Source organism: Papio anubis, chromosome 9, assembly GCF_008728515.1.
Source record: "Papio anubis isolate 15944 chromosome 9, Panubis1.0, whole genome shotgun sequence".
Lineage (NCBI taxonomy): Eukaryota > Metazoa > Chordata > Mammalia > Primates > Cercopithecidae > Papio > Papio anubis.
The window spans coordinates 98224021-98239057 of NC_044984.1; the positions used below are offsets into that span (position 1 = coordinate 98224021).

Sequence of the window (15037 nt, forward strand, 5' to 3'; positions counted from 1 at the left end):
GATCAACAATCTAGTTGGGTAAGATAATACCACCATATCATCCTGATATGCATTACAACGTATAAAGTACTTAAAGGCTTGCTGAATAAATGCAGTGTAATTATATGTATACCATAGTATGCATAATTATACATGCATATTATATTATACATAGTATAATATAATCCAACTCCCATGAAACATACATAGCTGTTGACCTCAAAGTGAACTGCTTTGAGGACTAATGTTTGGCAACACTTTACTGCAGAGGGCCTAAGATATCTTTAAAAATGATTAATGGTGAGGAGTCCCAACAATTTGCGGCTCTGGCTTACTTCTTATTTTATGGAGTCCACTCAGGCACGTTTCCATTTAGATAGAAAATTTCCACTAAAGGTAGGAAAACTAAAAATACTTGTTACATGTTGAAGGACAGCTGGTTCAGAGGTCTTCATAAACAGACTACTTTCCCTCCCTCCACTCTTGCCTTTGTATACCGAAGTTATTGATTTGCTCTCACCATCACCGACTGAAACCACAGCATACAAATCTCACATTAGCAGTTGGATTAACCATCTACAATGTTCCTGTGGGCCAGAAGTGGACCTTATATTAAAGGAATCAACTTCAATCAACAGCAGGAGATAATGACGGCAAGAGATGACTCCTCACATAAAAATACTTGGTCATAACCACCTTGAGTATTGACTGCAAAATTGAAATGTAGACTTATTTAAGAAGTCACAAAAAAAAACCACTGCAATTGCTGCTATTAAAGATGCCTTCATATCTGAAAGTAAATGAATATAGTATCCCTCCATCACAGACCAGACACAAAAGCTGTTACATAACAGAATATTATATGAAACAATCAGATTAAACATATTAGTTCTTTGTCCATAAACTTTCTCTAAATTCATATCTGTATTTTCTGTTTGTAAAACTGCTTCAGCCTAGAATCATTTAGTGAAAAAAAAAATGCACACACATATTCCCAAATCTACACATTGAAAATATTCTTTCCTACAGATATCAGGCATTTAAAGCTTTTTTCCTCCTCAGCAAGTGACTACCCTGAAAGCAATCACGTTTTCTTGTAAAACAGATGGTAAGCACACATGCTGGGAAAAGTAGCTGGTTTAGGTCAGGGTTTCTCAACCTCAGCACTGACATTTGAGGGTGGATAATTTTTTGTTGTGAGGGGCTTTCCTGGGCATTGTAAAATGTTCAGCCACATCCCAGGCCTCCACCCACTAAATGACAGTAGCACTCCCATCTCCCAACCTGCCCCCGAGTTCCAGTCATGACAATCAAGAATTTCTCCAGACTTTCATCCTTGGGGGCAAGATCATCCCTGGTTGAAAATTACTTGTTTTGGTTGAAGTACAGATAATGCCCTGTGGCAATGAGACGTCAGGACCCCGATAGTGTTTTGTTTTGTTTTGTTTTTTTGAGATGGAGTCTTGCTCTGTTGCCCAGGCTGGAGTGCAGTGGTTCGATCTTGGCTCACCACAACCTCCGCCTCCCAGTTCAAGCAATTCTCCTGCCTCAGCCTCCTGAGTAGCTGGGACTACAGGCGTGTGCCACCATGCCTGGCTAATTTTTGTATTTTTAGTAGAAACAGGGTTTCACCATGTTGGCCAGGCTGGTCTCAAACTCCTGGCCTCAAGTGACTTTCTCACCTCGGCCTCCCAAAGTGCTGGGATTATAGGCATGAGCCACTGCGCACAGCCGAGACCTCTGTCTTACAGCTAAAATCAAGGGTGGGCCCTTGTGAAAAGCCATGTCATTATTTCTGGTCACATGTTACTTTAGCATCACAGATGAAAAGGTATGGAAAGCTAGTCATATACAGTAGAGACAATGTCTTAGGACAGAAGTGGAAGAAAGGTGGGAACCTACACTGATGGGGGCGGGGGGGAGGGGTGTGGTCAAGCAAGGGAGCTCAGCCTACAAAAGAGTGAAAAATGGGATGGAAACGATTTTAAGAGATATCTTTCCTACTAGGAGAACGTAAGTAGGTAGCAAAAAATAGTTTAAAGTTTGTGAAACAGGAGTTGCTTGGTTCAAAAATGGAGCCTTTTTAAAAATAAGCAAAGTATGCAGGTGAAACAAAGGGAAAAGTCACCTGCTTATAACAAATAGATGGGCACGATTACCTAATTTACACAACGTATCACTGAGGCTGATGTTCAGCTGCTTCCTGAGGAGTGAGGACTTGGCCAGAGTTTCTGCATTTTCCTTTATTTTTATCACTTGTTTATAATATTTAAGTACTTGCTTCCTTTGGGATCTAGAAAAGAGAAATTTAATTAAAGTTTGCATCAAAGAAGGCTGGCACGCATTCGTTCATTCATTCAACAAACATTTACTGAATGCTGGTGTTAGGACTGGGGAGCAAAGATGAGTATGACTAACTCTTGCCCTCTGAGAATTTCTTTGAGGTAGGAGGAGAGACTGGAGAGCGAAGCAGGAGTCCACCCACAAAGGACCTTGAGTGCAAACCTAAGGATTTTGACTTTAACAGTGAAGAGTTTTCATTAAGAGCCTGATATGATCAAATGTACATTTTAGAATCTGCCCGGGCAGAAGTGTGGAGGACAAACTGAAACAGGTGAGGCCACAGACAGGGAGACCAGTTAGGCCAGAGGAAGATCGATGAAGGTCTGAGCTGACACAGTGGCCACAGGTGCAAGGGGAGGTTTGCTAGGGTGTGGTGTTGCACTGGATGCAGTGGTGCTGATGCTGGGGGTGCTGGGGGGCTGTTGTGTGTGCAGAGAGTCATGTGGTTAAGAACTCAAGCTCTAAAGTCAGGCAGATGTGGCGGTGGGCCACAGTGGTCAGGCTCAGGGCCCCTTCAATCAGACTTTCCAGGTGCTAACCCTGGCCCTGACACCTAAGAGCTGGGTAGCAAGCATCTCAGCCTCCTAAGCCTCAACTTCCTCATGTTCAAAATGGGGATAATAGGCCAGGCACAGTACTTCATGCCTGTAATCCCAACACTTTGGAAGGCCAAGGCGGGAAGATCACTTGAGGCCAGGAGTTCAAGGCTGCAGTGAGCTATGATCACACCACCACACTCCCACCTGGGTGAGAGAGAAAGATCCTGTCTGGAAAAAAAAAAAAAAAAATCATATAACAGAGTTGTTATGGGGATTAAACAAGAAAATGAGTGTAATGTGTCAGCACAGTGACTGATGATAAACATTGCTAAGATGGATCGTTAAGATGATGCCATGGTGTCTGCACCAAGTGAAGTGGGAGAAGGAGAATTCCGTCAGGGGGTGAGGGGTGGATGTGTCCAATCTTGAGCACATTGACTCTGGAGTGCCAATGGAACACCCAAGTAAAGATGTCCGGTAAACAGATGGAAGCACATGGCTGCTGCTGATGAAGGATGCCTGAGAAGATGGAGACAAAGGGCGCTCACCTTACAGAACAGCAGCTGAAGGCCTGAGCCCTGGTGGGGCTGATGTGCTCCCTCTGAGACTAGCACGGAGCCCAGGAACCAAACTCAAGAGGATGCTGATGTTTGGGCAAGCGGCAGGGGGAGAAAAGGAACCCACAAAAGAAGCTGAGCCAGCTTGATCACCCAGGAGAGTAGTTTCAACTCTGTCAAATGCTTGGAGGAGAAGGCCAACAAGGTCAAAAGTGCAGAGGACACTTTGGGGTTGTTTCTGATGACTTTCATAAGAGGAGACAAAATGGGTAAGCTGGGTAAGGGAAGAAGTGCCTGGGCTCTATGCTCGTCTCAGACTGAGCGCATTCGCCCCACCAGGGCCCAGGGCTTCAGCTGCCATTCCATAAGGTGACTGTGCCGAGGATGCTGACTGAAGGATAATTACAGATGGATGGGCAAATGGTTGGGGGAAAGTAGATGACAATCATTTCACTAAGAATCTGTCACTGCTCCTCTTAAAACATTTTGTTCACTCTTCTCTCATCTGCTTTCTTAACTTTAATTTTTTAATTTGACCTCATTTGTCCAACTCTACCCAGACCCCTTCTACAAGGCCCTCAGGATCCCATGGATCATTTCTGTGGTGCTTGAGTGCTGTCTCGAGGGCCCCTGGTCCTTACATGCTTGAGAGGTGAGTCAAGTTATGTAACAAAATGTCTCCTGGTTTGAACCAACACGAAAGACACAGTCACCTAAGGATAACCTTCAACAAAGAGACGGCCGGCTTCTCCATTGTTTCCGAAGGTTGGCCGTTGACAATGAGGCCTGGAGGAAGCCATCCATGTATGGTCATCAAGCCATCTGTGTACGGCCATGCGGAATAGTCCAGCAGTCCTCAGTGTCTCGTGATTTGGGGTGGGGCAGCCAGGCAGGAGAGATGACTCAGTCAGTATGCTACGTGTTTAGATTTTTCTTTTACGAGGCAACAGTTCTACAGTCAAGCTTTCTGCTTCTGTAAAGAAAGTCCTGTTCTCTGCTCACAGTGCTGGTCTCAATATGAGTAAGAGGCGGCGTATGTGGTGTCAAGTGCCTCAAAAAACACTTGCTGGGGAGCAAAATAATAAAATACGAATGACTCAATTTATCAGACTCTTTTAGTGTGTGCCAGGTTTTCTGCTAAGCTCTTTACATATAGGATCTCTTAATCCTCACAAAGATCTTGCCAGGAAGATACTGTTACTCCCTTCATTTTACCAAGGAGGAAATGAATGAGATACCAAGATGTTAAGTGCTTGACCTTAACAGTAACTTGTCACTGTTACTAAGTGGCAGAAATAAAAGGTGAACTCAGGCAATCAGACTCCAGAGCCCACCATCTCACCACCACTATATAGCACCCACTATTGTACCCTTAGGTCCTCCCTTAATTGGGCTACTCTTTAAAAGGTAGTTACCCTTTAAATGCCTTTTAGAAAGGGTTAATACTGATTTGCACTCAAGTATTAAGAGACGATCAATATCCTATTCTTCCTGGAAGCAAAAGCAGCAAGAGGTCACCTGTCGGGTGGGAGGAAAATGACATAGAGGAACGTGGAAAATGGAAATGGAAAAGCAAGCCAGGGAACAGAGAACCCTCACCTTATGGAACAGCAGCTGAAGCCCTGGGCCCTGGTGGGGCTGATGCACTCAGTCTGAGACAAACTTAGAGCCCAGGAAACGAACTCAGGGAGAGGAGGAAAGAGGGGCTACCAAAACAAAACTTCACAACTTCATAATGTAGCCTAGCGCATCCCTGACCATCTAGGCAGTTAAATCGGCTATGGAAGCAAGTGTGTACATGGCTCTCTGTGAGTTCACAAAGAACCTTCTCTCATAGCAGACCTGCCAAGAAAAGTAGCGGTCAGCCCTGGCAGATGCTCACACTCAGTCGGTCTGGAGGGTGGCACCTACAAGTGTGAGGCACTGAGGGGAACCCCGCACATCACAGGAGAACAAGAGGACTCCCTGAGTAAGGAGGGGAGGCTGGTGAACATGACCTGAGGCATTGGAGGCTCTGGCCTAGGTCTTGCGGAAGAGAGGGCAGGACGGTGTTGTACCGTAGACAATGGCCATGGCTGAGGGCTGCGTGGAGACCCAGAAGTAAGAGCATCTTCCTCACAAGGCCTGTGAGTGGCACTGGGAACCACTTACAACCACATTGTACTCCTATGTCCTTTCTCTACTGCCAGAACCTCCACACCGCTTGTGAGCCAAGAGCTCCTTTTTCTTTTGTTGGAACCGAACTCTCGATTCCCTCCTGGGCAGGGGTCGTCGCGAAGGATCACCGACACGAGGTTCACAGCAGAGAGTTATTTATTACTAGCGCGCTAGGGTCCCAAGCTCTAGGTTGGCCCTGGGACCCCGACTGCTTGTTACAGGCTGTTTATATAGGCTAACACAAGTTCAAACACAGCTTATGGCGCGAAATTCAAACAAAGCTTAAGGCGTAAAATGATTGGGTCTAGCTATAGCCTGAGCAAGGGGTCTTGGTTTAATTGGTTAGAGCAGGACCTTATGAGGTTCTTTCCTGGAGTTGATGATTCCGGGAACTTCGAGGCAGGGTGAGACCTCATGAGGTTGTTTCCCGGAATTGGCAGGGTGGGACCCTATCAGGGTGGGACACTATCGAGGCAGGGTGGGACCCTATCAGGGTGGGACACTATCGAGGCAGGGTGGGACCCTATCTAGGCAGGGTGGGACCCTCTCTAGGCAGGGTGGGACCCTATCTAGGCAGGGTGGGACCCTATCTAGGGCCACCTGGTGCTAACTTTTTAGGTTTTGTGAGGCCTAGTTTCACTTTTTTTTTTTTTTTTTCCGAAACGGGAGTCTTGCCGTGTCGCCCAGGCTGGAGTGCAGTGGCACGATCTCAGCTCACTGCAACTCCACCTGCCAGGTTCAAGTAATTCTCCTGCCTCAGCCTCCCAAGTAGCTGGGACGACAGGCACGTACCACCATGTCCAGCTAATTTTTGTATTTTTAGTAGAGATGGGATTTCACTATGTTGGCCAGGCTGGTCTCCAACTCCTGACCTCAAGTGATCCGCCTGCCTCAGCCTCCCAAAGTGCTGGGATTAACAGGTGTGAGCCACCATATCCAGTCCAACAGCTCCTTTTGAATACATTATGACGGGGTGAATCCCTAGGCTTCTGAGCAGGGCTTGAGCCAAAGTAGTATTACCAGAGTCACCCCTGAGGGGTAACCCCAGACCTCCCTGCCACTGGTGGGGGCACTTTTGGCGGTGAGACAGGGAGACACACTTCTTGAAACATTTCATAAAAACTTACTTTTTACTATCTCTCTGGGGAAAAAATAGCAAATCTGCTAAAAATTCCATAACTTCTCCAACCAGCATGTTTTTCTTGCCAAACAAGCTTTTCCTGATATTTAAGCACTCTTGAAGTTTCATTTTTGCAAGAGAGGTATTTCCAGCAACGAACCTGAAAATAAAACACATGTGCGTTTTTTACTGGGCATGTTGGTTACATTCATTGTGCAATCATAATTCTCATAAACATCTTGGATTTTATATAAAAAATCTGTCCTGGAAAATATAAAAAAGAGCAATTTATAATAGTAGAGATGCAAGAACTTCAAAGTGATTTATAAGAAATTTGTACATCTTTTTTAAAAAACTAGAGAGCTGGGCATGGTGGCTGTTGCCTATAATCCAGTTACTCAGGAGGCTGATGCAGGAGGATTGCTTGAGGCCAGGAGTTCAAGATCAGCCTGGGTAACATAGCAAGACCCCATCTCTAAAAAAATAATAAATAAATAAGTAAGCCAGGCATGGTAGTGCATACCTGTAGTCCCAGCTACTGGGCAGGCTAAGGCAAGAGGATCGCTTGATCCCCTTTCAGTGAGCTATGATTGCACCACTGCATACCAGTCTGGGCGACAGAGCAAGATCCCTGACTCTTAAAAAAAATTTAAAAACTAGAGCACTATTTTCACCCTCAGGACTGCTGACATTTAGGCTGGATAAATCTTTGTTGTAGGGGGCTATCCTGTGCATTGTGTGATGTTTAGCAGCATCCCTGGCCCCTACATACTGGATGCCAATAACAATCACCCAAGACTTGACAACAAAAAAGTCTTCAGGCATTGCCAAAAGTCCCCTGGGTGGGGAGGGGCCCAAAATTGCCCCTGGCTGAGAACCACTAAGCAAGAGAATAAAAACGTTAACCATCAGCATTTCTTAACTAAATCAGTTAGTCAGGAAATGGATGAACAGGTGTAGGTTAAATATCTTAATTGTAAGAATAAAAGCTAGTACAGAAAACAAAAAAAAAAATTTTAATACATGTTTACATTAGAACACCTTCGATGTATTTCATGGTAGCTTGATTACAGGGATTGTTATCCAGTAAGTTGGAAATTTCAGTTGCATATTCCAAAATGTGGTTTTCTTTCAAGTATTCTTCAGATGCTGACTTTGCCAGGTTGTTCAAAACTCTGACTGCAGGGAATAAATTGGCAAAGAATATGATGCTTAAGGGTTTTTTTTTTTTCCACAAAAGAATTAAGATGTCAATAGGCATGGCATTTAATATCATTTCATCAGTGGCAATAGGCAGGTTTTTCTTAATAAATCCACTACTGGCATATACTGCATGGACATTGGTTTTCATGCAACATGTTTGTGTCTGCACAGCAGTTTTAGAGCCAAGGAGCCAAGACAATAGATTGAAACCAAATTCTGAGTTTGTTTGCAAATGAACAGATCAGAAATAGAGTGAAAATATGGATACAATGAAGCCAGTTATCACCAAGGTAACTGAGCCTTACAAAAGGCAGCCAGTACAGCCCTGCAACAAGACACAATAGAACTATACAGCCTTATAACAAGAAGCACACGAATGAGTCTCACAAACCCAATTAATAAATACTGCGTTGTACCTAGATACGCACTGCCTTAGGAATGCACTCTCTGCAAAGGCCCCGTAATTTTGTTCCTTTATTGAGAGTTAAATATTTTGACAATAATACAGACTCCTAAAAAGTAGAAAGTGGTTTTTAAGCCATACTTTGTTATGGGAAGAGAAAAAGAAATAATTGTTTGGGCTCAGTTGAGTTCCCTCAAATTTGTATGTTGAAGTCCTAACCCCCAGTATCTCAGAATGCGATTGTATTTGCAAATTAGATCCTTAAAGAAGTAAGTTAAAACGAGGTCATTAGGGTGGGCCCTAATCCAATATGATGGGTGTCCTTAGAAGAAAAGGAGATAAGGATGGACACACACACATACACACACACACACACACGCCAAGAAAAAGTCATATGAGGACACAGGGAGAAGGCAGTCATCTGCAAGCCAAAGAGAGAGGTATCAGGAGAAAAACAAAACAAAACAAAACTCTGCTGACACCTTGACCTTGGACTTCTAGCCTGCAGAACTTTGAGAAGTAAGTTGCTATTGTTTATGCCACCCAGGCTGTGGTCCTCTGATTGTTATGGCAGCTCTAGCAGACTCATAGAATAATGTTCCAAGAAGGTGTTATTAGAGCATTGCTGGCAGCACAGAAGAGCAGATTTAACTCCTTGTGCTGTGGAATTCAGGCTTCATTAAGAAGGATTAGCATTAAGCTATCAAGTAGCATCTCTCGCCATCATCAGTAGTGCCTAATTCATTGCCCAGTGCCCACTGTAGGCTTCTCTGTCTTCCCCCAACCAGGGCCTCATGCCTTGCACTTGGACACCAGGGCAGGACAGTCACATAACTGGTCTCTCTGTGTCCACTCTTACCCAACATGTAATCCGTTCTCCATGCAGCAGCAGAAGTGATCTCAAGACAGAAATCAGAGATGTCATCACCACCCTAAGTCCCTGCAATGGCTTCCCTTTGCACTTAGAACAAAATCTAAATGCCTGCCCGAGGCCCAAGGCCCAAAGCCCAAGACCCTGCACAATCAGGGTCCAGCTGCCTCCTGCTCTTTGCACACTGAGGCTTCCTTCCACTTCTAGGACAGGCCCAGCCCTCCCCCATCTCATGTTCTTCCCTCTACCAAGACTGCTCCCTCCCTCACCACATGTGGCTCTGATAGTCCACTGGGTCTCAGCTTCACTGTCCCCTCCCCAGAAAGGCATCTTGATCTGCCTTTCACAAATATTCCCCCCACCAACACACACACACACACACACCAATGCTCTAGCTCTATTTCTTGTTTGCATTTATGACAGCTTGCAATCATTTCATGGGTTGGCTCACTTATATTTTCTGTAGTACCTCCTTTAGAGGGTAGAGTTGGTGTTCCTGCCTAGACCACTTTTCTGGACTCAGCATAGCACCTGGTGCATGCAGGCACTCGGTAAGCAGCTCTTGAGTGCATGAATACTGGTCAGGGTGGAATCCTCACTCCCACCTCTTCATCTGCTTGCTCAAGCCATAAGCCCACACCTAACCCTTGTCAGGGGACCAGAACTACAGTTTGCTTCTATCAAAGCTGCCACAAATGACACCAATACTTCCTAGCATCCCATTTTACCAGGCCCCCGCGACTCTACCCCTGCTCATTTGGTCTCCTTGGAAAATTAACACTTGTATATACCAAGCCATGGTGGCCTGACCCCTTGGAACTCTGCATTCTGGACTCTTCAGCTGCCTCTGGAGGGCCAGGCCCAGCTCCCACATAAGTGGCCCTGATTGCCACTAAGGTCCCAGCATACCTGTGACCAGGCTTGCCTGCATTAGGACAACAACTTGGAAGCTAGACTCTATATACCAAGGATTAGAGCTTCATAAATGTCTAGAAGAAATTCTGTCCAACAAGGAGTTGCCCAGACGTGCTCTGGGGTCTAGCGTGGACCAGACAGCCTAGCTTCAGACTGATAGCTGCAGGAGCTGATGTAGTTTAAGTTATTTAATCTCTCTGACATTCAGCTATACATGCTCTATGAGGTATGTTTGAGGATAAAAGAGATCATCAGCATAAAGTACACAGTAAACACTCAACAAACGATAACTATGGCTACAAAAGTGAACTTGCAGATGAGAACCTTAGAGAGGGTAAGTAGCTTGCCCGAGGTGACCTTTGATCTTCTAGCCATGGGGCAGATTTCAGAAACAGCTGCAATTCTCTACACTAGTGTTTACCCAACTACCTTTTGCCATGCTATGCTACTCTGTACTTCCTCCTATCAAGAGGTGGACACAGCCTGGTGACTTGCTTTGGCCAACTGAATGCGGTGGAAAGAGGCATTGTACCAGTTCTGAGCCTAAGTCTAGGCTTCTGCTCTCCCTTTTGGAATCCTGTGAGCTGCCAAGTGAAGAGAACCAGGCTGTCCTCCTGGAGGATGAAGAACACATGGTCCAGCCACCCCTGTCATCCCAGCCAGACAACCACCAGACAATAAGTAAGGTTGAACCAGCCAGCCCCATCAGCCCTGCCAGCTGACGTCAGACGCTTGCCTGGGCCAAGCCCAAATCTGTTGAGCCCACCTGGACCAGTGGAATCCCCCAGCTGACCTACAGGCTCATGGCAGATATAAACATTGTTTTAAGCCACAGAGTTTTGGGATGGTTTGTTATGCAACAAAAGCTAATTGATACAGCCATGTAAGTATGACACACATCTAGAGACCTCTAGTCTGACTGTAAATGGGTGAGTCAAAATTGCTTAATAGCTTAATCCACTAAAGATTCTTTGTCTCTGCTATGTCAGTGATAACAGAGTAGCCTTAGGCATCAAATACTGGAGAATAAAACATTGGCTGCCACTCATCAATTAGTACCTACTTATGTGCCGGGCACCATTCTGTGTGCTTTCCAGCCTCCTAATGCTTTTAGTCACAACAATATGCAATGTGGATGCTATTTTTATCCCTTCCTTATAAAAACAAAAACTGTGACCCAGAAAGTTTAAGTAATGTCTCTAAAGGCACAGAGAGCTAATAAGTGAAGAAATGGGGTTTAAACCCAGAAAAGCTGGTTTCAGAGTTGAACCATGATGACCCCACCTTACTGCTTGAAGCTTCCTTCTCTGAAGCTCACCCTAACAATGACATTCTAATAGGGTGGTCCCTCAGAATCAGGAACACTTTATGTTCAATCCTCACATATCCACCAGCCCTCCAAAAACACCAAGTAGGCTAGGCACCGCGGCTCATGCCTGTAATCAAAGCACTTTGGGAGGCCAAGGCGGGCAGATCACCTGAAGACAGGAGTTCGAAACCAGCCTGGCCACATCTATACTAAAAGTACAAAAATTAGCCAGGCATAGTGGTGGGTGCCGGTAATCCCAGCTTCTCAGGAGGCTGAGGCAGGAGAATCTCTTGAACCCAGAAGGCAGAGGTTGCGGTGAGCCAAGATCGCACCACTGCACTCCAGCCTGGGTGAGAGAGCGAGACTCTGTCTCAAAAACAAAACAAAACAAAACAATACAAAAACACCAAGTAAACAAAACACACACATCCATTTCCTTTTTCTCACAGATAGGAATAGCCCAGGAGGAGATTAACTCTGTGACACATGAGAAGCTGTTCCCTCTGCATGTGTCCACCGTACCTTTCTGCTTCACCAAGTCCCGGCTATCTTCTAAGTCACTAAGCGAAAGATGCAGCATGCTTGACCATGCTTTCTGGAAATACTGGAACCCTTCCTGAGTCATTCCAGCTTCAAGATACAGTTCTCCAATAGCATTCTGTACTTTGAGAAGCATGTCTGTCATGGACTGGCTCTGTACAAAATGAAAAGGGAACCACCCCTGAGAAAACACAGCATTAGGATAGATACAGATACCACATACCTACCCAACAAAGCCTTATTCATAATGACATTGAAAAAGACTGTATGCTTTACATGATTTCTTAGGAAATTCTAAATATATATATAAGATAATGGTTATGGTGAAAGATTTATAGGGAGGTATTGCAAACCCAGTTAATTTTTGTATTTTTAGTAGAGACAGGGTTTCACTGTGGTTGGCCAGGCTGGTATTGAACTCCTGACCTCAAGTGAACCGCCCGCCTCGGCCTCCCAAAGTGCTGGGATTGCAGGCGCGAGCCACCGCACCCAGTGGAAATAAAAATTTTAAAGAACAACGTGACAATGTCTTGCATGTGTTAAAGATTTCAGAGGAGGTGGTATTCAGAATTCAAATGAACAGCTGTGAACACTGCTTGAATTCAAATGTGACCAGAGAGCAGCTAAGTTTATGTTTGACACATTTGTGCACAGAGACTTGAATTTAAATTTCCCTTACTGGTCTAGTATATTTATTTCAGGATATAAGGAAAAACTTCCCCTTTGCCCTCTGAAGTTTTGCTGAAAAAATCAACTGACAAAAGGCAGATTAACAGGAGAAATGGCATACACATTTGTTAGCACGCACGGGGGGAATTATAGAATATAGACATTTATATACCCTACCTCTTAGGAGAAGGGAGTTGGGAAGTAAAGATAATTTTAGGGGGTAGTAAATTATTTTTAGGGGAATTCAATGACCCAACGCACCACCATGCTCAGTTAAGTTTTGTACTTTTTGTAAAGATGGGGTTTCACCGTCCTGGCCAGGCTGGTCTTGAACTCCTGACCTCAAGCGATCCATCTACCTCAGCCTCCCAAAGTGCTGGGATTACAGGCATGAGCCACTGCACCTAGCCCCACCGATCACTTTTTAATAAGCATATCACCTAAGTCAGGGTTTCTCAACCCGGCACCATCTGGCATTTTGGGCAGGATGACCCTGTGCTGTGAGGAACTATGCTCTACGGGATGTTCAGCAGCACCTCTGGCCTACCCACTGGATGCCAGTAGCAACTCTCCCCCAAGCTATGACAACCAAAAGTGTCTCCAGCCTTGCCAAATGTTCCCTGGGGACCAAAATTGTCCCCTAGTTGAAAACTGCTGGATTAAATTTTAAAATGACCTTATCTGAAGAAATTTTAAAAGCAGTAAAGTACACAATGCATATGTCACAAATAACAAGATCTTTCCCCTCAAGAATGTTAGTTTGCTATAACAAGAGATGACCACCCAAAAAGAATGTCAGGTACATAATAATGCATTTCTCAGAACAGATTTCTGTTGTTAAGTGATGTTTGACTGTATTTACATAGCATTAATATTCTTTACTAGCTCTTAAGACAGTTTGTAATTATATATTGATTTGAATAATCATTGGACTAATGTCTTATTAATAGTTATTTCTCTCAATTGACTGTAAGCTGCCTGCGGGTAGAAATCACGTTTGATTCTTGCTATTGTATACCTGGAGCTGGGTATGATGAAGCCTCTATAAATATTTTGATCTCCATTTACACAGCATTAGGGTGGGTCAGTTACCACTTCAAAAGCAAAGTGATGATAAAAATGAAATATGCCAAACTTGATTTGTATTAAAAATAACATGTTAGAAACCAAGGGAAAAAAAAAAAAAAGAATGTCAGGCACATATTTCAAAGAAGTTGTTATTGCCCAAAATAGTCATAAAACCTCTTTTGGAAGTGCCTTCGGAGCCTAAAAACATTCTTTTCATAGTCTTCACGGTGGCTAGTCCCAAAGAACTGTTGCAAAAATATTTTGAAGATAGAATCTTAAGATTGATGCCTCCAGAAGGAGCACTCTGAAGTGGGAAGTTCTCTTAAAAGCTTAAATCAAACTCCCTTATATTTCTCATCTAGGCCTCACTTGCTTAATTACACAAAGACAGTAATAACAAAACAGCTACCATACTTAAGATCTTACTGTGTGCCGGACGTTACGTGAAGTGCTTTATGCACCTTCTTACTTGAACGTGTTAACAGCCCCATGAGATAGGTATCAGAATCCTCAAAAATGAGAACCCACCAGAGCGCAGGTTAAAATTCCTACCAAGATCACACAAGCAGAAAAGTGGCAAAACTGGGATTTAAATCTGGGTCAGTCTGAAAACAGCCCACGCTCTATTCACAATTGCATGCCACCTTCTAAGGGCATGGAGGAACCTGCCAGTTCAAACTGATTTATGGATTCACCTCTCACAGTTATTAAGCACCCACAGGCTATAATATGCCATGGAGGAACAAAAATTGGTAAACAAACATGGTCTCTGCCATAAAAGGACTTTCACTGCTGAGTCTTTTAAGTCTCTTTGCTAGAACTCCTTCTAGAAAGACATACGTTGATGGCGACGAGGGCAGTGTTTTATGAAAGTTTAAAGGTATTTGTTTTAAAATAAAAACAGCTTTGTCTTGAGTTAGACTACCCTAAACCCACAAATTCTACTGAAATCAGTGAAAGTTAATACTTTAAAAAAAAATAGCAGTTAGGTCAGGTGTGGTGACTCACACCTGTAATCCTAGCACTTTGGAAGGCCAAGATGGGAGGATCACTTGAGTTCAGGAGTTTGAGACCAGCCTAAGCAACATAGCAAAATCCTGTCTCTACAAAAAAAATTGAAAAATTAGCCAGGCGTGGTAGGGCACCCCTGTGGTTCCAGCTACTTGGGAGACTGAGGTGGGATGACTGATTAAGCTGGGAAGGTTAAGGCTGCAGTGAGTCATGATCACACCACTGCACTCCAGCCTGGACGACAGAGCAAGACCCTGTCCTCCCAAAAAATAAATTTACATTAAATAAAATAGTAGTTAAATGTTATCATAAGCATATAGTCGTTATGAGTTATGTTATGTTATGAGTTATGT

The 15037-nt window shown here is 44.1% G+C and overlaps 1 protein-coding gene across 1 annotated transcript in view; it reads right to left on the reverse strand.

Annotated features, from left to right (window-relative positions):
- The window catches only part of LOC101015751 (putative tetratricopeptide repeat protein 41), an 85729-nt gene that overhangs the window by 11432 nt on the left and 59260 nt on the right, over positions 1 to 15037 (reverse strand). The window contains exons 11-14 of the mRNA XM_031650181.1: positions 11919 to 12090; positions 7727 to 7874; positions 6703 to 6855; positions 2139 to 2272 (exon numbers count right to left, since the gene is read on the reverse strand). Of these exons, the coding sequence (XP_031506041.1) occupies positions 2139 to 2272; positions 6703 to 6855; positions 7727 to 7874; positions 11919 to 12090 (607 nt within the window). The remainder of the gene's footprint in view (positions 1 to 2138; positions 2273 to 6702; positions 6856 to 7726; positions 7875 to 11918; positions 12091 to 15037) is intronic.